Genomic DNA, 25,136 nt, shown 5'->3' with positions numbered 1-25,136 from the left:
ACAGAGCTCCACGTCCTGCGGGGCAAGGCTCAGAGCCCAAAGGGGCAGCTCTGCCCCGGGCAGCTCTGCAGCCTCCCCGGGCAGCTCTGCAGCCTCCCCGGGCAGCTCTGCAGCCTCCCCGGGCAGCTCTGCAGCCTCCCCGGGCAGCTCTGCAGCCTCCCTGGGCAGCTCTGCAGCCTCCCCGGGCAGCTCTGCAGCCTCCCCGGGCAGCTCTGCAGCCTCCCCAGCCTCCCCGGGCAGCTCTGCAGCCTCCCCGGGCAGCTCTGCAGCCTCCCCGGGCAGCTCTGCAGCCTCCCCTGGCACAGGGATCTCCCCACAGCAGAGGGGTTTTGCCTAATGAAGCAGTGAAAACTGAAGAAGGAGAACGAGTCTCTGGCAGTGGGAGCTGTGCTCTGTGCAAACACGACTCTGCTGCTGGGGGAAGTGCTCCACGCTGGGCGACACCAAGCAGCAAGTCCAGTTTCTAAATTTAGGATCAGCTCACATCCAGCACCCGAGATCATTAACTCGGGGTCGTGCTCTCAGCCTCTGCCACTATCTGTGGTGTTTGTCCTGCATTTTTCAGCACAGTGACTCAGAAAACCACTGTGCTGTGCCCGTTGGTTTTCTTGCAGCAAACATTGCTGCACAGGAATCAGCTGCTTCTCCTGGGTCCAAATACTTCTTCACACATATGACCTGCCTCAAACGTAGGCAATTCCTCAATGAGGAATTTTTTTAAATCTCAGTGAGTTGCCATGGTTCTTCACGAGAGGCAGAAGATGAAGAAGAGATAAACACTTCCCTAATACACTGTATGTGTGTGACATACTTACACATGTACACATACTCAATTCCACAGCAGCAATGATTTGGTTCCCTATTTGCAGCCAAGGAAAGCTAGCCACAGGTAGCAGGTAAAACCCAGGTGAGTCAGACTTAACTGACACAGATGAGGAACAAAATTATTGCTTTTGTTTAAAGTTGAAGATCCCATGTCACAGGTGTTGCAAAAAACCTGTATTGGATGGATGAGTTACTTTTTCAAGTAATAGTGAGATCTTTATCAAGTAACAGAAAGATAATTTTCTCAGAAGTTCTACACACAACAGTAGAATGCTTGAAGAGCTTGAAAATTCAAGGTGATACACCAGAAACCAGAGTTCAGCCATTTAAAGCACACAGGCATCTCGGCAGGAAAGCAGAAAGAACTATATGGACAAGGAATACTGACAGAGAAATAATCTGGATGATATCACAACTACATTTTTTCCCAAGAAACTCCTGCGTGCTTCCTCAAGTAGCTGGAAGCTATGTCCTGAAGGACACAGCCTGACTGGCTGCACCAGTCTGGTGGTCACCTAGCACAATTTGTAACACATTTGCTAACTTATCTTAGCAAATGGAAAGAAGTAAAAAGAAAACCAGTGCTGGTTTCAACATTCAGGACTCAGAAGAATTTGTTTCTGCAGCTAGATGTTCCCCTCCTCACCTTTTCCCAAGAATCACATTCATATTGCAGGCTTAGTTCAGGCACTTTTATAAAATGTTCATCTGGAATAAAAAGTCTGCAAAAATTACTTCTGCATAATTTAAAAGTAGCATTTCAGTCCCATTAGAGGTTGATAGGTCCCACCACATGATTATGGTTGTTATCTCTAATGATTTGACTGCTGCCATGAGACATTTGGAGGCTACTGTATAGCTGTAGTTAAGGGTTTCTTCATAAACAAAAATATTTTCCTACCTATTAAAAAGAAAAAAAATATACTAAATGCTTTATACAGACAGAATCTGCTACTATAGAAATAAATAACATGGAGTGGAAAAACGGTGTCTTAGCTTGGGGTAAGCTAAGCTGTGGAATGTCACATTCCCATTTTCTGGAGACTAGCTGCTGCTTGGCAGGAGGATCTCCAGGTCTTTGCCATTTGACACGACAGGGTTGTTAGAGCAGCTGCTGGCCACGTCCATGGGGGCACCCAGGGAGGAGGCCTGGGAAGAGGTTTTGGTTAGAGGAGCAGGAGCAGCAGGTGACTGAGCGAGGCCGGGCTTCTTCGGAGGAATGGGTGGAGGGTTCCCTCTTTCTGCTCTGGGAATGGTTGGTGACTTAATTCCAGGAGACAACGGGCTTAGCGGGCTGGAAACCTTGACAGGGCTCGGACAGTGCCCAGAGTCGGTTTTGGGGCTGCCGGCATTCGCCAGGGTTCGGTAGTCCGTGCCAAAAGGGGAGCTGTTAGGGGAGACGGGCTTGATGGGGCCCTGCTGGCTGGTGAATCGCGACAGCACCTGGGTGACTGTGTTGCGGGCCAGCTGCTTGGCAGCAGAGTTGTCTGCCAGGGTGGGAGACAGGTCCCGGGAGGGAGGGCTCTGCAGGCCCCCTGGCTGGTGCTCCTGCTCCGCCTGGGACTGGAACTTGTGCCGAGCTGCGTGGAAGCGCTGGTTGATGCCCACCTGGTAGGAGGACTGGTAGCCGGGGCTGCTGGCCGAGGCTCCCACTAAGCGTTTGCTCAGCACCGGCGAGGAGCAGGGAGAAGGGGTCAGAGAGGAGGCAGCTGTGCTGCTGGGAGACAGGGACGCCCCAGCAGAAGGCAGCTGGGACGTCAGATGCACCGGTGACTCCGTTCTTACAGGAGAACTTCCATTCTCCACTGCACCTTCTGCGGCCGCAGCAGATTTCTCCCTGTGAACTTGGCTCTCTGCAGCATTTGTCTCCCCACCCATCTGCACGTCTGTGTCGCAATGCCCGTTGGATTTTGCATAGGAATGAGCAGGTGTAGGGGGGCTGGCAAACACGGTGTGAACAGCTTTGCTGGTGCTGGCAGGGTTTGCTCGTTCTGCCTGCAGACTCTCGGTCTGGCAGGACACAGATTTCATTGGGGGACTGTCAGTTGTGACCCCCCTGGATGTCACCGAGGGGCTGGGATGCACAGGCTTGGAGGGACTGTGCTCCTGGCAAGAAGCCTCCAGCTCTTTCAGGGCTTTCTTCAGACATTCCACCTCTTCTTTGAGTGCTTTTGTACGGTTTTCTTCTCTGTTCAGCTTAGCTTTCAGCTGTTCTCTTTCAATGTCAAACTCTGAGAGCTGCTTTTCTACTTGTGCTTCCATCTGCAAACCCCGCTTCCTCTTGGCTGCCAGCTCCTCTTCCAGTTTACTCACCTTACTCTTCTCCTTTTCCAGTTTCAAGCTCAGTTCTGCTGTCTTCTGGCCCTCTTCAGCTGCTTTGGCAGTGGCTTTCTTGCACTCCACGACAAGCATGGAAGACAGTTGCTTGTGGCGTGCCCTTTCCTCCTCCAACTGGCTCGACAGCTTCTTCTGCTCTTTCTCAAACTTTTTCACTTGGGACTTTTCAAACTCCACCTAAAAGTTCAGAACAAAAGAGATTTTAAGGGCACCATAAAACCTTCTGAAAGTAAATGAAGGTCAACACCCCAAAAGGGAACAGGTTTACTGTGTATCTTGGAGAAATTACAGTAAAAAATGACAATGGCTAAGAAAGAGGTTATTGCACAAGAAATCAGCAATACAAGTCAGCTTGCACACAGTAACAATTATTACTTACTAGTAGTTTTATCCTGTATGAAATTCGATTGGCCTTTAATGACATACACACCCAGTCTGCCATGCACTGACCAAACAAGCAAAGCTTCCTTCCACCTCATTTACCACTTTGTCAGTTTGCCTTTTAACGGCATTTAGGCTTTAAAATGCTGATGTGTTATGTATGCTTAACAAAGGCTACAGCGCTTGAGTAACAGAAAACAGTGGCTTAAATATTTATTAGCATTTCTGAAAAACTCCCCCAGGAGATCTGCCACGACTTATTCTGAATTTTGAGTACTACAGGGAGCTATCAATTGTAAATGCTATCCTGTTCTTCAGATCTCCTCGGATTTCTGGCTGAAGCAAGATTTCAAAGCATTTGATTTCCTATTAATACCTTTTAGCACTGCTCAGCTACCAAAACACGCAGAGCAATGTGAGGTTGCTTTTCATACCAAGATGATAGAAGTGGCTAGGAGTGCCTTACAGAGGGAGGCTCCTGCTGCTCTCCCAGCACAGCCCTGCCCAGCTGCCCCCGGGCTGGTACCTGCTGGGTGAGCCGCTCCCGCTCCTTCTCCAGCATGTAGGTGACATCGTCGCCCTCGGCCGTGTCCTGGGCGTGCCGCTGCCTCTCCTCCTCCAGGTCCAGGATCACCTGCCCAACAAAGAGCAGCCACTCAACAGCAGGCAGAGACCAGTGCCTCTGCAAGGCCCGAGTGGCACAGAGAGCCACCACGGCAGCTGCAGGAGCCCAGCTCACCTCACATCACACAAAAGCAGCTCTGGGACAAGCTCTGTTATTACCTGGCCAAAGTGAGCCAGTTTGTGAAAGACCTTAGGGAAACCTCACGCTGGGTCTGCGATCACTTTGTTATTAAATATCCCAATTGCACACTTTTCCCCCAGACTGTGCAGGATCCTTGGGAGGTTCATGTTATGAATGGTGCCCTCATTGCAGATCGGCTGGGGCTGGAAGGGATCTCTGGAGGTCACCCAGCCCGACCCCCTTGCCAAGGCCTTGCCCTGGAGCAAGTTGCACACATCAGTCCAGGAGGGTTCTGAATATTGGCGACGAAGGAGAATCCACAACCCCTCCACAGCCTGTTCCAGTGTTCTGTCACCCTCAAAGTAACTCAGTTTTTCCTCCTAGTCAGCTGGAAATTCCTGTATTTCAGTTTGTGCCTCTTGTCCCTCGCAACTCAGAATTTCCTGGCAGGACCATCAGTGCAAGGCCGAGCAGGAGCAGAGGTGCTGCCTGCAGGACACACGGGGCTGGAACAACAGGACGCTCCCTGCTGTGGCTCCAGCAGCAATTCCCACTCATCCTTCTCCCAGTGCCTTACAGGGACTCGAGGACTCCAGTGTAAAGTTTATTTAAAGAACATTAATTTGTTCTTCCACTTAACAAGATGAGCTCTTGAAGTGAAACTGCTTCCCATAAGGGCCCAGTGAAGGAGCTCCTTCAGCTTTAACACTGAATTACATGAATAATTGAGATGCTATTAACAAAAAAGACAGAATACAAACTTCCCGAGATGCTCTGCTTATCTCATCACCAAAACTAAGCTCTCCCAACACATGCTCACCATGAACTTAGCAGCTCCTCAGTCTTCCTGAAACTTAAGCTTCCAAATAATGCTTAAATATCATCAAATATACAGGAAGCTTTCACAGAAGTAGACAGAAACCGTGAAAAACTATCTGATTTTAGTGTATGACTTAGTTGGATACTTGGCTGAAAAGTGAAGCACAGACTTGTTCTTACTTCTAGTGACATCAATTTTTTTGTGGTAGTATGGTCCGACACATGACCAAGCACTTTATTGGTGTCAATATACATTAAAGGTATGTCTGAAGAATAATAGGTGCTTCAGTAAAGAGGCCAAATGGCAAGAAAAATACTTTTGGTCACTCCATACATCCTTGCAACTATAACTTCTGCACATCTTAATTGAGGCCAAACCTACCTTTCTGTGCCTGCTTTCCGCAGCAGCTAGTTGGGATAACATTCTTTCCTGCATATTCTTGCAATGTTTCATCACCACTTTCAAAATAGATAAAGGATTGGAGCATACTGGCTGCTTTTCACCATGATTCCCCTCTTTCAGTGTCTCAAAATCTCTCTGCAAAGCCATCAGTGGATCACTGATGTTGTATTTCCCATAGCGTTCCTCAATGAATGTGTCCCTGTGCTGGGCCTGCAACACAAAAACAAATTTGCATTTTAATACACTTAAACTAGCTAAAAAAACAGGCCTTTGTAGTTAATACTCCTTTTCCCCAGTTTTCCATTTAAAAAGAATTTAACAAAGTCTGATTCATATCCTGTTATCTGCTAGAAATAAAGGAAACAAAGACAAATCTTGCTTGAAAACACAGCATCTCCACAATATATTCAGTCTACAAACATCCTGATACCACAGCTACCTGCCAGGGCCTTGACTTAAATTCCACAGCTGTGTGAAAGGAAAGAAGGTAAGTACCAACTCTTGCTCAATAACAGATTTAATCATTTATTGTGCATCAGTGAAAGAAGCAGTTGTGTGGTTTCCTTGACTATGTCACCATCAAAGAATTTCATGTTGAGCAATTAAAGAGTTTCATTCTCACAAGACCCATAAATCTGTGAATTGTTAATAAAATCTTTAATGTTCTCATCCAGACTAAACAGAGTTTAGTTTCTCAAGCAGCAAGACAGGAATGATGAAGTTTCCTTTGGTGCTTGTAAGAATTAAGACAACTCACACGTACTAGGCTCTACATTTACAGTGCTTAATGTCTGGACTCAATGAGCTCAGAGGTCTCTTCCAACCCCAGTTATTCCATTAATCAGCCATCCCATCTGTAAATCTGTTTGTTAGGATACCCATAGGCTTATCCTAGTCAATGATGACTCTGAAGGTCTAAAAACAAAACAAAATCTCATAGACAGATATGAAAGTATTATCTGTGTGTTCAGCACCATGATAAGAAAGCAAATATTTATGCAACAGAAGACACAGAAAACCAGATGTAGATGCAAAAGAGCCCTCAGAGGCATCTTGGCTCAAAGAAATACAACCACTGATTTCCAGTGAAATGGTTCTGGGCTGAATTGTGATCATTTGTGAAAACCTGTGACAGTGTTCCATTCCCCTGTGTGTTGCTGACAGCACCACCCCATGCCCAGCAGAGCTGATGCACCTGCCAAGAAATAGCACCTGAATATGAGACTTCAGCTTGGTCCCTCTGGATTTGTGTTGTCCTGTAAGGACAGCTTATCATGACAGTTCATACCTTCTTTTTTCTGCAGTATAAATGACTTTTCTGCTCTGCACTGGCATGGCCTCGGTGAGGCCAAGAGAAGGAAGAGGTTTGTCCTCTGCTCGAGACACCTGCAGCACTGAAATGCAGGAGTGAACCCCAGGACCTTTATCAAAGTGTGTTTAATTCAGAACAGACTTCAGTATGTGTGACCTCAGAAGGGCTCTGACCCCAAATGCCCTTCTCCTGCCACAGCACACACGTTTTCCCTTGAGCAACTGCTCTGAACAAATGCTGTGTGCCCTTCCCAGGTGTGCTTCACCCTTCTGCTCCCAGCTGGCACATTACCCTTTGCAGGCCAAGCACAGCAGCTCTCTGGAGCTGGTGGAGGGCCCTGAACACAAACCCCACAGCAGCCCAACCCTGCTGAGGCTGGGAATGGCATTCAGTGAACAAAGCTCCCTGCTCTGAATGCAGAGCCAGCCCGTGCCAGCCTCGCTGTGCACTGCCCAGAACGCCTGCCAGGGAGCAGGAATGGCAAACTGTCACCCAGTTCTTATGGGATTGCACAAGGACATCATTGACACAGGAAAGACTGGGCCTGACTCAATGAAAAGACAGCTCAGAAGCCAGTACTTCTTGGAATGGCTCTTTTGTGATGTCCCAGTATCAAAACCACAAATGCTTCCCTTGAGCACAAAAGAGCAGGAGTCACAGAATTGTGGAACATCCCCAGACAGCAGCTGGTAGAGCTACACTGGAACAGTGAGAGTTAAATAATAAAACTTGGCTTTATTCAAAGAGCTGGCGAGATTTGCTGGTCCCACCTGCATTCTGAAATGCAACCATGTGATTAACATGAAATAAACAAAAAAAAAAGCTTTTTGCTCTTTAAAGGAAAAGTGTTTGCATTACCTTGACAAGAGGCATAAAAAACCCAACCCAAAATATCTTCTCCATGACCAAATTAGAGACATCCAGCCTGTGATTCCAGTTTGGAGCTGGATTTTAACCCTGCAGTAAACAAACACAGAGGAACAGCGCACACTCAGAGATACCCCTCCCTCTCTATCAGCAATATCCATCAGGAACTGTGGATACCTTTGATCAGAGCTTGAGATATTGTTCTAACTTTACACAATAAAAAAATGGAGAGGAAGGAAAAGATCAGCCCTGGAAATGGGAGAGCAGCCCTGGATAATGGGACAGCCCTGGTTTAATGAATCACAGGAAAAGCTACAGGTTTGGCTTTTTTTTTTGGAACAGGAATCTTCTGTTTTTCTAAAGTGTTTATATAAATGACTAAATGAAAGCTCCATGTAAGTGTGGAGGGAATTTCTAAGTGACTCAAGCATTAATAAGTCTGTAAATATGAACTGGGATCTCCATCCAGCTGGCCTTACTGCTTTGACAGATGAGCTTAATCCCAACTCATCCCAGTGCTGGCCATTCTACCCAGAAACATGGGAGAGACCCTTCAGAAGGGCACCAGTGCTTCAACTGCATAAATAAACCCCACCTCTGCTGCTGGGCAGCTTCTAGCAAGTAAGGGCTCCAAAACCTGAGCTTAAGGTGATTTTTGCAGTACTGAAGGTGTAAGAAAAGCCATGTTTTGCTCCGCTCCTCACAGCACTGGGCTCTGAACTCAGAATAAACCACCCACTCTGAATTCAGTGGGGTGGCTGATTTCCTGTTTGGGAAAGAACAAGAAGTTCTTCCTTGCTACTTTGAGCAATTAAGTATTTTCCTGAACTAGCATGACAAACAGATGAGACTATCATAACATTAAGAGCTTTCTCAAGTCCAGCTATTCTTCTTCAGTAGCCAGCAGAGCATAAACATTTAATTAAAGCTGTCTAGACTGGAGAAAGTCTTAACCAGGTCATCCTACACCGACCACACCATGTTTGCAAAAACAAACCCAGTGGTTTGGCCACTGTGCACTTGGAAATGCAAACAGGGATTGTCCAGCCCGTGACACCTCTGTGCCACAGGTCCTACAGAGCAGCCACCTGAACTACTGAGGCAGCCCTTGGAAAATGAAGTCAGTGCCATAATCTCCAGAGGCTGGTTTATACAGGTGTGGAAATGTCAGAGAATGACCTCTGCTCTGGCTGCTGCTCCTCCCTGAGACAGATCTGCAGCTCAGCTTCTCTGGCACTGGAGGTCACGTCCAAACATCTGCAACACTTCTGATTTTGTCCTGGCTGAACTGGATTCTACCTTAAATACCGCTGCTGTTCAGCTTTCAGCACAGAAGGAACTTGATGGTAGAGGAACAGTCTGTTAGTGTGCCCAAAGAGAAAAAAAATCAACCTAGATCAGATCCCAGCACAGAAAACACAAATCCACAGAAAGTCAAGGTTAAATGGAAAGGAAATAAGGTTACAAAATGCAGTGTTAATTAAGGAGTGGAAAATTTCATCTGAACACCAGAGATGACATACAGACCTCCAACATCAGCAACGGTGCTTTGAAAGAAGATGCAATTCTGTGCAATTACATCTCCTAATTTAGTACCTCCACCTCTGTCATCTCAAACATGCAGAACTGTGAATTTCCCAACAAAATACTTGAATTCCAGAAGCAACTAAATGGATTATTCAGCAATTTTCAAGACTCTTAAACTGACCTCTCCCAACAGGAAGAGAAGATAATGTATAAGCTTGGGTGCTTTTAAAAAAAAGATGGAACTATACATGTGAACTATCCTTAAAAGTAAACTTCCAGAAGACTGGAAAAATTAGGCATAAGTAGAGGGGGTTCCATGTGAAACTGGCTGGCTTTGAGCTCAAGTTTGAGTAGTGGACCACTGCTAGTCTGTCTGGGAAGAGATAATTCTGATTTTCTAGGGCTGAAGCAACATCTGACCCAACTGAAAAGATGTTTCCTGTGCAGGCAGGCAAAGCAAATGCTTTGTTTTGTTAGGAAAAAGCTACTGTTTCCCCTTGGGATTTCTAGGCTGTTTTGGGATGAATGTTTCCCATAAGCAATTTCTGTATTTTTTTTTTTTTAATAAAATATTTCTTGCTACTGAAACCTTGTTTATTACTGAAACCTTCAGCAATCTTTACAACTTGTTTTACTGGAACATCAAACAGGGAATTTCCAGGACCTATTTCAAGTGTTTTTTGGACATCAAGTAGAGCATTTCTCCTCCCTGTAATTTCAGAGTTCAGGTTTTAACCCTTGGTACAAAACAAACACACTCTTAATTAACTCTAGCTACTGAGTTTGCAGTTCTCCAGTAATAATTTGCACAGAAGTTCCTCCTTCATGCAGCAGAGAGTGGAATAAGCTTTAAATAGCTCCTTACTGCCTTGAACTTCCTTATTAGCTTCTCTCCCCAGAGACAGAAGTTGGGAATAAAGACAGGCTGAGGTCACAGCAAGCCCTGAGAGAGAAGGGAAATGGGGGTGGGGACCACTTGCTTTGCCCAAAAATAAATGTCAAAGTGCTGGAATGGGATTTCCAGTGTTGCAGTAGCTCCAGCTCTGCAGCAGTGCCACAGAGCCACCAAGGAAACTGTTCAAATGCAGCATCTGTCTTAATTGCCATCATTGCATCAAGCGAGCAGACCTGACAAACCAGAGCTACCCACATCTGCCCAAGTGAGACCTGCTATCAGCTCTGAAAAGTAGAAGCAGCTTTCTCAGGAAATGTCAAGCAGCACAAAAGTGCAATTTCCTCTCCTGGGAGGCTCCGGGGCAAGGCTGGCTGGGCTGGTGCCCAGGGGCTGCACCCTGCTCAGGACTCACCCCAAATCAGGAGCCCAGCTGCACCCCAGCCGGAGCCCCGAGCAGGAGCCTTCCAGCACGGGAGGCACCCCCACACCCCTCTGCTCCCCTCAGCACACGCCTGGCACGCTGAAGGTGAGGAGAGCCACTTCTTCAGAGGTACTGCCAAACCCTGCTGCTTCATGCAAGAAATAAACAAAAAAAATTCCCCAAGCCTGCAAGAAAAGCTGTAAGGAATGCCTGCATTCCAGCAAGACAGCACCCACGGGAACACTGCTCCATGGAAGCTGCTTTCTAAGTGATGCATAAGCCCAATTTGCCCCATCTGTGAAAGATTTAACAGCAGGAAGGTTTTGTATTACTGAACTTTTCTTTTTATTTAAACAAGAGGTAGACTTAAGTTTTTGAAACTGCGCTGTAAACCTAATTTCTAAATCCACTAACAAATAACACCTAGTTTTTCATTAATATTGCTTTATGGTGAATTGCTGGACTCGAAGCAAAGAGATGAATACCAACTCCCAGTCATTAACACAAAACAGTTTCTATTCCAGTGTAAATTGCCTGAGGCTTTATTAACATAAAAGAATAAGCCAGAAAGCTGTTTCCTGTTTTCTAAAAGTAAACAGAACCCAGTTCTAATGTATGGAAAACAGGGGGGAGGGAACAAAGTGCTCTAACACAGCGATAGAGATCCATTTAAATATTGAATTGTTTCCAGTCGTGGTGTGCTATTTCAGAAGGCAAACCTGTGGCTCTGCAACCCTTCCTGCACAGCAGCCAGGACTGAGAGTCCAACTCTCAGGATTATGCAACTCTCTGACAGCATCTTGGATTTTGGATGATATAAACACAATTATAACTACAGGAAAAGGAGCACAATAAGAAGTCAGGCTTAAAATCTGTTCCAAGGAGAACATTGAAATTTATGTAGTGGACAGGAAGCTACTTTCAAGCAAAAAAAAAAAAAAAAGTTAGGTTTTTTTTTTTTTCCAAAGAGGTTTTAAAACAGAGGAAGCAAACTGAAGCACTGGGAAAGAATATTTTGAATACAGTCAGTTTGTCAGACAGCAAGGAAGAAAGGACCAAGATCTGGGAAAAGGGGATGAAAAGAGGGGGAAAAAAGGAGTGAGTTCAACAAGCAGTGTCTGGAACGCCTGGCTCAGCAGCTCGATTCTGTCACAGAGAGAAACAGGGCCAGTGCCAGCCAACAAGTGCCTGATACCACGAGGGAGAGGAAAACTATTTTAAGCTTTGTCATCTGCACGCATGGATTCTCTCTGCTAAATGCCAGATGCAAAATGTTTGTCTTTAAGCGTGCAGGAATATCAATTATTGCAGACTGTACTACAACCAGATGACATGTTTACAAATTAAGGTACTCTTCCTCTGCAAGTGCTTGTCCTTTTCTATAATGCACCAAAGGATTTGACTCAAACAACCAGAGCTCAGAATCATTTAAATCTGAAGCAGAAGTAAAATTAGCCCAGGAAGTGAAATGTGTTTTTGTTACTATGAGCGAAGCAAACAGGCAGATAAAATTCTGATTTCCAACCACTGGCATCTACGTGTTTAACATAGCTGCTGGAGAAAATCACTGCTGTGGTTTAGGATTATGCAATCCTCTAAGAAAGTTCAGAGCACTGAACTCCACCTGCTCCAACATATACTCACATTTAACATAAAACTATTTCTCTTCCAAAGAAATGCAGCTGCCGAGGCAGGACACCCTGTCCATAACACTTAGGGAACTGAGAGAGCTGTGAGGCCATGGCAGACAGCTCCTCTGTGTGTGCAACAACCAGCTTCCCCCAGCCCTGGCATCCCAGCTCCTCTCCAAAAATTGCAACTCCATTTGTCCAATTTATACACGTCAAATGAAATATTCTCAAGAGTGCAAATCTTTAAGTCAGTCTTAGAAGTTGTTTTTTCTTCAGGGCAGCACTTTTATGTATCAAAACGTGAGTAAACAGATTAGCAAGGTTTCCTTTAATTAGTCACACACAAAGTCTTTCGGCCAGCGAGGCACAGTAAAGCTGTTACCACAGTTACTATCAGCAAACAATGACAAAAACAGTGTAAGGCCAGTATTTCTCTGGCTGTATATTCCAAATAAACAGACAAAGCAAAGCTGGAAGGTCTGTGCTGCTGAACCTTTGGCCAGCCCCAGATGAGGCAGTTCCACGACTTTTCCTTCCCGCAGGAAAGGGCAGCAGAGGCAGCACTGAGGACAAGCTCTGCAGGAGGACAGCACAGCTGGACACTGCTGCATCCCCCCGTGCTGCAGGCACAGGCCATGCCAGGGTGGCATTCTCCCCTGAGATCACTCTCTGAGGCCTCAGCAAGAGCCAGCTTGGAGCTGAAGCTCTCATTGCCCTTTCCCACCAGCTCCAGCTGTCCTCACAATCCCCAGATGGAACACTACAGCATATCCCTGACAGAGGAAGGGGAAAATAGCCCTAACCTTTGATTAGATCAGTATTTTATACTCCATAATTATCAAGCATAGGTTACAATTTCGTTTAATTTCTTCTCAGTTATGAGTACTTGACAAATTATGTCAAAGGGTATCCTTACTTTGTTAATCTCCTCACATAAGAGAGAACTGCATGTTAAATTTCAACAGGAAAGATAATTGCTTTACACTACTGGAAGGTAGGCAATAAAAAGCCTCTGGAATGGAGCTGCTACATTTCTTCCCATCAGTCTCTCTGTGCTCCACTGTGCACATTTCACACTGAAATACTGAAGGGAGGCTTGTTTTGGTAATACATTCTGACCACACACAGTGAAAAAATGGATCTCAGGACTGAGCAGAAACTTGCAAGTATGGATCAAAACAGAAAACATACCTTCCACCTGATCAATAGTTTTGAGAACTAACAATATTCCTCCAAAATAAAAGGATTATCTAATGCAAAAGCAACTAACAACAAACATAAGCATCCCAACTCTTCTGGAGAAGGATATGCCTCCACTCCCCTAAAAGATGTTTGGAATCAAGCTGGAGAAGCTTTTGCTGGAAAAGCAAGTCCCTGCAGCTCTCAGGTCTGCAAGCTGCCATTCCTCTTTTGAAATAGCTGCAAGTTTCATACATTATGAGCAGTGACAGGTCAGCTTGAAAAAGCCTTCAGGATTCAACCCTGACACAACTAATTCCTTCCAAAATTGACCCCTGCCATCATTTATACCACCGTTTTTTTCACTTTGCTGAGGCTGAGTGCCAACCAGGCATCCTTCAAAGAGCAGCAGAATTACACATGGACAATGTATTTTGTAAAATAATTTCCAGGCTCAATACCAACACAGCAAACTGTGCAGAGACCTGCACTCCCTGATCCAGGCGAGCAGCAGCACAGAGCTCACAGCACAGCAGCCACTCTCCCTCAGCTGCAGGAAGAGGCTCCAGCAGCACTCCTGCCCTGTCCCATGGCATGCTCCCACAGCACCACGACCTCAGCTGCACTGACAGGGACTGAAAACGGCTTTTTGGAGCACTTTTAGCTGGCATCTGCCTCACTGCAAGGTTACACTAATGCTCGTGCCAGCAAAGGGAAGCAATAAGTAGCTGAGCACTCAGGGCTGTTGCTCTCAGCAGTGCCAGCTTATGGTGGCTTAGTCAACACAAAGCCACGGATGCTTTTTACTTAGTGTGACGTTATTGTCACTAAAATACTAATCTGTGATCCCTCTTGGAGAGAAGAGCTTCTGCTTTAAGCAGCTCTCCTTGCTAAAAGGGGAAAAAAACCTAAAAAGGGATTCTGATAGACCTTTTACACAGCAGAAACTCATGGTACTTTATCAGAAAGGATGAAGACACACACACAACAATGTATTTCAATACCAAACCGCTTCTTGCAGCCAGCTTCCAACAATGAATTCCAAGTTAAAAATCATCTACAGCATTTGCTATGTAATCCTGCTGATAATAAAATGGGATTCTGAATCAGTAATGAATCTTTACCTCTGAATTTCACCTTGGATACACGCTCTCTGCAGAACTTACAGTAGCACTGTTGTCATGTTTGTTTCTTATCCTGATACTTAAAACCTACCTTTAAAGCCTCTATGACAAGATCTCTTGCTTCTAATTCTCCCTCAAGAATGCTAAACAGCGTCAGTAGTTCTGGTTTGCTGAGTTTTTCCAGATTCATCCTGAAAACCTGAAAAATAATGAAAACTAGTTTAGTAGGCATTTCTTTGGACATTAGGATCAGTATTCGAAGCTATGACATATAATCTCCATTTAAGTTCAGCTTCCAGCTTTTTGGATTGCAAATTGCCCTGAGGGGGGATAATCTTCTCTCCAGCTTCCAATACCAGCTGCAGAAGATGCATTTGTCACCTCCTCCTGAGGGACAGGAACATATGCACACCCAGATGGTGATGGCAGAACGTGTGGGCTAACAGGACAGGACAATATTCACCAAGAAGCAGTCAAAGTTAACAGGAGAGGGGAAGAACACAGATATTTAAAAGTCATACTGATTCCACATCTGCCTCAGACAGCTGCAGATATCGCTGAGGAGCTGTGATGAAGGAAGGCCAGCGTGGGCCACCCACAGGAGCTCAGCAGTGACGGGAATGCCGCAGCGCTGGGCTTCGCTTCCTGGGAATGCCATTATCCATGCTGATGGAGCAGGCCCAAACCACTTCACAAAAATCAATGCCACAGAAAACACACACTTAATTACTATTCTTTCAAATAGTTTTCAATATCGGCCTCATTTATTAAACATAATTCTACTGCCTACATAAGAGATCCATCATCTGAACTGCACATAAAGAGGCCTCATATTCCCTAGCATCTTTGCTGATACACCTAACACTGTCCTGTAATAAGCCTTTTTGTTACATTATTTTGTTAAAAATGGAAATAATTTCAGACTAAATCTTTTTCTCTGATGAAAATATACCCATTGATACAGTCTTGTGCTTTGCTCAACCATCAAATATACTTTTCTGAGTCCAAGTCATGTCCATCTTTCACCACACTTCGTGTCAAGCAGAATATGCTACAGCATGAAGAAGATACTCAGAGACATCAAACTCCAGTGGCAAGTGATTGATAAAGGGTTAAATTAGCCCCTACTGGAGAAGTCTATCCAGCTAAAACATTCAGCTGAAGTCTAGTTTGTCTGAAGTCACTGCTCTTTTACAAGTGATTTGCATAACTGTGCCTTGGAGAGCTACACACAAAAGCAAGTTCAGTCTTGTTTGTGCCAGAGCAGTTTTCCAGTCGCTGGGAACAGAAAGTTCTGTAGTGTTCATATAGCATGAGAAATCAGAAATAAACTCCATGCCCCTCTGCTAAGCAGGGAAGTGTCCCATCAAACCCACATTCCTGCCTCACACCGTGTTTTACGTGAAATCCCACGAAGCAGCAGCGTTTCTTACAGGCTCTCCTGGCCCACCCTCCCGTTGGCATGGGCTGCTCAAGGAAACGCCAGTGGAGTGACCACGACTGGCTGTTCCAAAACCAAACTGAACTGGACACCGCAGATCTGCCAGCGTTGCGTTTCTGTTCCCTGCTGCAGATCCATTCACAGATTCAAGAGGAAAACCCAAGAGTGGAACGTTTGGGAAATCTGCTCATACTTGTCACTGTGTCCAAAAACCCTGATCAAAACCTGACACAAAGGCACAATTCAGGGTACTCGCTGTATTGAGTAAAATCACATTTCTGTAGGCCAGGGCAGTGCTGGTCACTCTTCAGCACCGGTCACTTCTGGTCAGTCAATGGACCTTGCCTGAGAGATGTCCAGGGTGGGAGCCTGACCCTCTCCCTCAGCTCTGGACATGGCTGGAGGGCTCTGCTGCCATGGGGAGCCTGACTGGCTGAGACCATGTGGAAGGAGTGTGATTTACAACTTGGTCATCTTAGAAAAATGGAAGACGGATAACAGAAGCAGCAAAGAAATACTAAAACATAAAGAAGTAGCCACACAGAGTGAGAAAAGACATAGCCTGGTTCTAGACTTTGAAATTCACCTTATTTGCATTGGTGCTTATGCCAAAGCTGCAGCATTTCCCTGGGCAGCCTTTAGATGTGGAATATCCAAACATCTGCTTAGGAGATGCACAGCTTGATTTCAGAACTATCTCAGCCGTTGCACAGACTAAATTCACAGGCTCTAAGACTGAATCAACACCAATGGGAAATGCCTTTTATTGCCATACACTCACCAAGTTACAGTAGCATTGGGGCATTATAAACCTGACTGAAAAAGGAGAATTCCTTGGAGATCTTAGAATAAAACGTATCAGGGCAGCAAGCGTTGGACATGGACTTCCAACATGACTGCATCCACTCTTTAAAAAGAGATGATGTGGAAATGCAGCTGCATCTCCCAAGAGCGACCAAACAGCTCAGTCTTACAGCAAGGACAGCTACCAGCTGCAGTTTGGCATTTTAAAGCCATTAGTCAGGGCAGCAATAATTTCTGCTCTGTATTCTAACTACTCCCATTGTGACTTGTTCTTCCCAGTGTGACATGAATAAGCCATGCTATTCTAACCATGCCTCTGTAGTCCTTAATGTGCTTAATAACATAAACAAGCCCTGTCCTAAAATATACAGGTAAAAATACTTCAGGGAAATAAAGAGCAGGAGCCAGTTTGCACAGTAATCATTTATGCAACAACAAGAGGTAACATTAAAGGTATGTAAGTGGTACAGCCTCAGCTTCCTCTCATGTGCAACCTGCTGCAAGAGAAGATCTCTACCTGCTTTGTTTGCATCGGTTACTTCACACTGCTGAGGGAACAGACTGGGAGCAGATATAAAAATGAAGTCACTGCTCTAAAAACACCCACCAAAATGTACCTGAATCCTCCAGTGATCTGCAGGGAGCTTTTACAGCACCCCAGGCAGATGTCTGTTATGCTGAATGGGTCACAATCCCAACATTCCCTTTAAGGGCCACTCTGGGGAGCTGAAAATTCAGGGGACAAAAAAGCCCTATTCATTTGATGCTACTAATTTACAGAAACAAGAAGCATCTCTGGATCAGAGAGCTAATAAGCATGTATTTGAGCTCCTTTTCCCCTATCCAAATCTAAACCCAAATCCATTCCCATCCTTCCAGGATCCTGAGCTGACTTTTCCAAAGCTGCTTTCAAGCTACACATCCTTGTGCCTTCCCTCATCCAACTTCTAATCAAAAAATCACACCAACTCTATTAAATTACCCAATTCCCCCCTTGGAAACATTCTCATTCTACCAGAGTGATCTGGGCACCTCAGCTGGGGAACCTGACTCTATTTCCAAACCTTTAACCAAGACACAGAGAGCTTCCCAGCATCAGAAACAAGATCCAGCAACTCCCAGGGAAGGTTACCCCTTTACATCCAGGGAAATATTCTGAGTGCACTCACACAGATCACAAACCACAAAGACCTTGTTGTTTAGTCTGATTATATAAATATTTGCCCCGAATCTAAGATACACGGCCATTTTTGGACAATAAGCCAGAGTTTAGAGCATAAACTAAAATAATCACTTTCTGCTTGCCTGAAGGTGAGCTTCCTTTCAGCTGTGAACCACTGGAGCCTCCTTGACAGACCCATACCCACCCACAAGGAGATAAAACCTTTCTAAGAAAGTTATTTCCCAGTATTTCACTGAAAATAACCATCGAGAGCAGTTTAAGTGTCCGTACAAGCACGCGAGCCAAGAGACGGGGGAGTTATCTCTGGCATGTGCCACTTGAGGAACACACAGATAAGCTGGCAGCCCTGGCAGCTCCTCTGCACCCTCAATCACGGCGGGAGGATCATGAAACCATGCCAAGCTACATTTCACTGCTCTCACACACACAGGGGCACGAACCCACCGGGAAAAGGTTGCCAGCACAGGAGAACCTCACCCACCGACCTCAGCAAGGGCTGGAGTCACTGGCAGGAACACAAGGGGAGCTGAACGCACAGCCTGAGGCATGGGGAGGGCAGCTTCAGGATCCTCTGCGAGCCCCCAGCTCAAAACTCTTCTACTTTTAAAAAAAAACATCATGAAGAACAAAGCTTGTTGCTCCTACTTCCTTTGAAAGAGGGCATTTCCTAAACTTACACCAACGCAACAATGCCACAATGCCCATAATTCTGAATCAGCTTAATTTTCCTTCCTGTGTTCCTGAAGAGGAACTGATATTTTCCAGAAGACAGCACGGGCAGTCGTGTAATGACATTAATGGGAGAACCTAAATGACCAGTCTGAGAAGTCCTGATAGACAAGTTCCCAAAATTGCTTCTGCGTGTATCGGGTGGCGTTTGAGTAGTTTCAATAATTACATATGTCTATGCAATGAAAAAATGCGAACAGACTTAATAATTGTGCATCCACAATGCTACCTGGCATTGCATCACTACTGTGGTGGTCTCGGTTAAAATGAGAAGCGTTTATATTTCCTCCACCTTTGTATCTCAGCCCTAAAGGAAAAACGGCATTACCCTCAAAGAAACACCCTCACCACATTAGTTTTTGAAGTAATACTCAGAGGGAAGAAAATTAGCACAATTTTGACATGGATTTTGTGTGGCTCCTTGAAGCCCCTGTGCAGCAACCGGAGCTCCTTGAGAGAGAACAGAAACCATCGCTGGCTGCTGACCTTCAGCCCCGGGAGCCTCGCCCCTCCTGCCGGCCCCGACCCCGGCCCGGGACGGGCGAGCACCGCGGGTCAGCCCGGGACAGCGGCACGGCCCGGGAGCGGCACGGCCCGGGAGCGGCACCGGCCCGGGAGCGGACCGGCCCGGGATAGCGGCACCGGCCCGGGACAGCGGCACGGCCCGGGACAGCGGCACGGCCCGGGAGAGGCACCGGCCCGGGATAGCGGCACCGGCCCGGGACAGCGGCACCGGCCCGGGACAGTGGTACGGCCCGGGCCGTGCGGCACGGCCCGGGACAGCGGCACGGCCCGGGAGCGGCACCGGCCCGGGACAGAGGCACCGGCCCGGGACAGCGGCACCGGCCCGGGACAGTGGTACGGCCCGGGAGCGGACCGGCCCGGGCCGTGCGGCACGGCCCGGGACAGCGGCACCGGCCCGGGAGCGGCACCGGCCCGGGACAGCGGCACGGCCCGGGACAGCGGCACCGGCCCGGGACAGTGGCACGGTCCGGGACAGCGGCACCGGCCCGGGACAGTGGCACGGTCCGGGACAGTGGCACGGCCCGGGACAGCGGCACGGCCCGGGACAGCGGCACGGCCCGGGACAGTGGCACCGGCCCGGGAGCGAACGGGCGGCAGGGGCCGGGCTCGGCGGCTCCCGCGCTGCACCGGCCCGGTACCACCGCGGCGAACAAAGAGACACGCCGCACCGGAGCCCGCGGCCGCGGGGAAGGAAGGCGGGCGCGGGGAACACCGGCTCCATCGCCTTTCGGTCCGCCGGGCCCGGCTGGACCGGGCGGGGACGCCCACATCCCGGTAACGCCCCCCGGCCCCCGCGCCCCCGGCACCGCCCCCCGATCTCCCGTTCCCCCGATACCTCCCCTTCCCCGCCGCCCGCGGCCGCCCTAGCCCCGACCGCAGCCGCCCCCGCCCCTCTCAGCCCCGCGGGCCGCGCCGCCCCGCACCTGCCCCTGCCCACCGGGGGCAGCGCTGCGCCGGGCCGGGGCGAGCCGGGAGCGGACACGGCTCGGCTCGGCTCGGCTCGGCTCGGCTCGGCTCGGCACCGACCTGCCCGGCCCCGCGCCGCCGCCGCCGCCGCCGCCGCTCCGCTCCCCATCGGCCGCCCCGCCCCGCCCGCTGACCGACGGCCCGCCCGCCAATCAGCGCCGCCGCCGCTGCGGCCGCGGGCCAATCCGCCGCGGGGAAGGCGGGGCGTGGGAGGGCACAGCCAATGAGGCGGCGCGGAGGGCGGGGCCGCGGCTGAAAATCCCTTTTGTTCGCGGCGGAGCGAGCGGGCGGCCGTGATTGGTGCGTCACTTCCGGCGGGGCGGGGCCGAGGCACCGCCCGGGCCGCCGCCCCCGGCCCGCGGTTGTATCCCGGGCGGCTCCCGGTCCGGTCCGGGTCCCAGCGGCGGGAAGGGCCGTGCCAACCCGGGACAGGGGAACACGGGCAGTGCCCTCAGACCCCTCTCGCTGCCCGTGGCAGGGCAGTGCCCTCACAGCGACTCTGAGCCCCGGCCCCGCGTCACTGCGGGACAGTCCGTCTCCCCCGACACTCCGGGTCCTGCTGCCTTCATGGCGCCTGAACTTGGCATCACTCTGGACACTGATGGTTGGCCCAAGGACGTCCATAATATCTCTGTTTCCTTTGTGCAGCAGCCTTCTAACAGTGCTGCTTTGTAGCAGGGCTCACCTGGGCAGTGCCTCAGCTGGGCAGTGCCTCACCTGGGCAGTGCCTCACCTGGGCAGTGCCTTACCTGGGCAGTGCCTCAGCTGGGCAGTGCCTCAGCTGGGCAGTGCCTTACCTGGGCAGTGCCTCACCTGGGCAGTGCCTCACCTGGGCAGTGCCTCAGCTGGGCAGTGCCTCACCTGGGCAGTGCCTCACCTGGGCAGTGCCTCACCTGGGCAGTGCCTCAGCTGGGCAGTTCCTCAGCTGGGCAGTGCCTCACCTGGGCTGTGACTCACCGGACAATGACCCACCTGGGCAGTGACTCACCTGGGCAGTGCCTTACCTGGGCAGTGACTCACCGGGCAGGTCCTCGGCGTGGGCACCGCCCTCACTGCCGGGCACAACTTCCCTCTGGGGAGCTTTCGCAAGGGCCGAGCAATGCTCCTGGGCGGAGGTGCTGTGCAGAAGTCAGCGTTTCGATTTCTTTACCTGCCGAGGCCGATGGAAGGGCCCCGGGTGCGCTGGGATGGGCGCTGGGGGAATGCTGCCCGCGGGGGCCGCAGCCGGGGCTCGCCGGGCCGCACTGCCGAGGGCAGCGGGATTTTTGCTGCCCCAGCCGCTGACCCAGCGCTCCGCTAAGCCGCAGACAGCGGGAACGGGAGCGAGCCTTTTCTTTCTGCGGAGAGCACGGCCAGCCGTTCCGCCCCTGAGCGTGCCACGAGGTGTGCTCGGCATCGCTGGTTCTGCAGGGCCGAGAACGGTTCAGTGGCCTTCCCCGCCACCGGGAGCGCCCCGAGCTGCACCGGAGGAGGTTCAGTTGGAACGTTAGGAAGGAATCCTTCACTGAAAGGGGGATTGATTACCCACTGGAATGGGCTGCCCAGGGAGGCGGTGCGGCCCGGGCGTGCCCAGCGGTGCGGCTCAGGTGTGCCCATCTGTGCGGCCCGGGTGTGCCCATCTGTGCAGCCCGGGCGTGCCCAGCGGTGCGGCCCGGGCGTGCTCATCTGTGCAGCCCGGGCGTGCCCAGCGGTGCGGCTCAGGTGTGCCAATCTGTGCAGCCCGGGCGTGCCCATCTGTGCAGCCCGGGTGTGCCCAGCGGTGCGGCTCAGGTGTGCCCAGCGGTGCGGCCCGGGTGTGCCCATCTGTGCAGCCCGGGCGTGCCCATCTGTGCAGCCCGGGTGTGCCCAGCGGTGCGGCTCAGGTGTGCCCATCTGTGCAGCCCGGGTGTGCCCAGCGGTGCGGCTCAGGTGTGCCCAGCGGTGCGGCCCGGGCGCATCCCCGCGCTCCGGTGCCCGCAAACCTCCGGTGCCCGCAAACCTCCGGTGCCCACAAACCTCCGGTGCCCGCAAACCTCCGGTGCCCGCAAACCTCCGGTGCCGTTGGCGGGGCTGCCGCGCCCCCGCGCGTCCACAGCTCCTGCTCAGACACAGCTCCGCTGCTCGGGAGCGGCTGCGCTGGAGCTGCTTTTCCAAATTCCACAGAGCACACCTAAAACATTCACATCTCAAAACAGCAAGGGAGCGCCTGTGTTTCCTTGTATTTCCAGGCTGGCACGGACCGTCGGCGGGATCATCTGCTTGCTGGCCATTCCTGCTGCAAACATTCCTGGTGCTGCCCAGTCCCACTCCTGGGAACGCAGGAGAAAGGAGACCTTTGTGCAGAAAGAGCTTTGCGTGAGGCTGATTGACTAGAGATGAATTGAGCCTGGAAAGGTCACGGATGCATGAATTACATCAGGGAACATCTGGCACCAAAAGCTTCTCTGTTCTGGGGCTTGGTGAGGACACTTGCAAACATCTGAAGGGATTCAGAGTCCTAAAGCTCCTAGGTGGTCTCAGGGGTGGCAAATAAACAACTGCAGCCTTTAAAATTAGTGCAATTGAGAGGAAAAAAAGGTTTAATGGCTGAGTCTATACAGAAAAAAAATTAAAGATAAAGAATATATTCAGTTGCCCACTGGTCTGCATTGAGGGGGCAATAAATCATCTGCACAGGACAGGAGGAGGCTTTTGAGGTCTGGAAGACATTTCTCTCCAGGCTGTTTGGTCACTTTACACTTTGCACTTTTTAACATGCAGTAGAGGTACAGGCACAGACTGCCCAGAGAAATTGTGGCTGCCCCATCACTGGAAGTGTTCAAGGTCAGGTTGGACGGGGCCTGGAGCAACTTAGGATAGTGGAAAGCGTCCCTGCCCGTGGCAGGAGGTGGAAAGAGATGAGCTTTGAGGTCCTTTGCAAGCCAGGCCATTCTGTGATTCTGTGATTGCCAGGTGTGTCAGATAGAGGCAGAAAAATCAGGTACCCTGAGAGTCTGTGCTGGGTGGGTTTCTGGTGGAAGGAAGCAGCAGAGACGGGCCAAGGAGAGGACAGGGCCGGGTGGCTGCAGCAGCTGCTCACAGATGAGGACGGGCACAGGCCTGTGCAGGAGGTTCTGGCTCCCTGGCTCTGTTGTGGGACCTGTGCCACGAGTCCCAGGAAGAGGCAGGGGCTCCCGGGGCGAGCCTCTCTGGGGGCTGTGGGTGCTGTGGGATGGGAGCAGGAGCTCTCGGCTCTTTGGGAAGCTGGGGGGGAACCGGGAGGGGCCCCTCCGCAGCACTGGGCAGGCTCCTGTCCTGCCGGCGAGGATCAACCACCAAAAACCCCCAGCAGGGAAAGAAGTGGTAGGAGAGATTTCTCCTAAGTATCACAGGCAAGAGAGATAAACCACAAACACAAACAATTAGGAAGAAGCACATCTGTCATGTTCTTGATGTTGTCGGAATGAGAATCCATCTGGGAAAAGAGCCAGCCCTGCCTCCCTGGGAATTATGTATTTTTTCTTTTTAAATATTGTATGACATCCATCTCTAGAGCTGTGTGTTGTTTGTGCTGGCATGTGGGTGTGTATTTCTGAAGGCTCCCCATATTAACACAAGATCTATAGTCTCATTTTAGAAAATTTGCGGCTATAAAAATATATTCTGGGTTTTGACTGAGTGTTTTTCCCTTCCCTCCTGAAACTCTGGAGCCATGTAAAATAGCTTCATAAAACTTGTAGGGCTTTTTAAAGTAGAAGTTACTGCCTTGCCTTGCTTTTCAAAATGCACCCTTGATTTTAAGTGTTTGGATATTGTTTGCTTTTAAACTAGTGAATGGTGGAAAGGTACTCTAAATTCCTGTTTTATTTTGTTGTTACTGAGAAAAATCCCATTATACCAAAGGGAAATGTGAATAAAGCATTTCACAAAAATGTATGGTATATAAGCAAAAAAACCCTCAGTCTTCTAAAATTAGTGTTAAAAAAAAAAAAAAAAAGGTAGAATCCTTTCAGCATTATCCCTTGAGTAAATGGCCTCCCTTGGGAACACAGTGGTGCCCAACTGAGTGTGAGCCCCTCCTCAGCAGCAAGAAGTCCTTGCACTGGTGATGGCTGCTCAGGGCCATGGGAGTCCCGGCTCCTGGTCCCTGCTGCTTTCTGGCTCTTGCCAGCAGGACGGACGGAGGGGCAGCACAAGGTCCCCGCAGCCTCAGCACGGCTCCGCAGCTGCTCCAGCCCTGCTCCCCCCGGGAAAAGGCAGCGGGCTGCCCCGGGACCCTCAGCCCTCCGAGCCACGCTGTGGCTCCTTCCTTCCCGTTCTCTGTGAAGGGCTGCAGTGAGAGCGTGCCAGCAGCCAGGAAGCAGCTCCAGTTCAAGGGATTTGGGAAAACCCTTTTTCCAATCAGGCAATTTGTAATTTCAATTGCTAAGTGTTTCCCTTCCATTCCTTGGCACTCTAGCACCATCTGAATTGGCTTTCTCAGCACTTCAGGAAGGCTTGTCTTACATTATGTAAGATTTAACAGCCATCATTTCTCCAAAAGTAATACAGAAAAGTGTTTTTTATGACACAAGAGGGAGATTTCTCATTTGGAAAGCTGATTCTTCGTTATTTTCAAATGACTGCTTTGCTGCAACTTTAATCTAATAAATAATATTTTTAATGAAAAAACTAGAAGAAATTTTGATGATATTTTGATAAATGGAAATGCCTGCTGAGAGGAAATTAAATTTGTCTTTTTATCTTTATAGGTGCATATCATATACATTTATGTGTCGTATTTAGATATAGGGACCCCTCAGGACGCTGCCTGCATTCCAGAAGCACAGGCTGGGTAAGGCTGGAAATGACCATGGTGGGTTCACCTGGTCCAGCCCCGTTTGTGCCTTTCTGGAGCTGAGCAAACTGGTCCTGCCACAGACCCAGCCCAGGAACCATCCCGGGCTTTACAATCTCTTCAGGTGATTTCCTTTCCTCTCTGGGACCATTTATTCACCCATTAACTCTTGCACTGGCCTTTCACATGGACATAACGTCCCTCTGCTGGGAGCAACGGGGCCCCTG

At 49.4% G+C, this 25,136-nt stretch overlaps 1 protein-coding gene across 3 annotated transcripts; it reads right to left on the bottom strand.

Annotated features, from left to right (window-relative positions):
* Positions 1 to 1,428: 1,428 nt before the first annotated feature.
* On the bottom strand, positions 1,429 to 20,230 carry CTTNBP2NL (CTTNBP2 N-terminal like). 3 transcript variants are annotated; one of them, XM_021539500.2, is made up of 5 exons: positions 20,175 to 20,230; positions 14,558 to 14,665; positions 5,490 to 5,720; positions 4,070 to 4,177; positions 1,429 to 3,339 (listed from the first exon to the last, which is right to left on the bottom strand). In XM_021539500.2, the coding sequence occupies exons 2-5, from the start codon at positions 14,654 to 14,656 to the stop codon at positions 1,870 to 1,872; spliced, it is 1,908 nt and encodes a 635-aa protein (XP_021395175.2). In that variant the 5' UTR covers positions 14,657 to 14,665; positions 20,175 to 20,230; the 3' UTR covers positions 1,429 to 1,869. The 3 variants fall into 3 exon arrangements, with proteins under 3 accessions (XP_021395175.2, XP_021395174.2, XP_021395177.2); XM_021539499.2 differs by having other exon boundaries at positions 20,072 to 20,178; XM_021539502.2 differs by lacking the exon at positions 20,175 to 20,230 and adding an exon at positions 20,086 to 20,161.
* Positions 20,231 to 25,136: the final 4,906 nt, after the last annotated feature.

The sequence above is a fragment of the Lonchura striata genome, chromosome 30 (assembly GCF_046129695.1).
Source record: "Lonchura striata isolate bLonStr1 chromosome 30, bLonStr1.mat, whole genome shotgun sequence".
NCBI classification, from domain to species: domain Eukaryota; kingdom Metazoa; phylum Chordata; class Aves; order Passeriformes; family Estrildidae; genus Lonchura; species Lonchura striata.
Note: the sequence above shows the minus strand (reverse complement) of the source record. Positions and strands in the feature narration are given on the sequence as shown.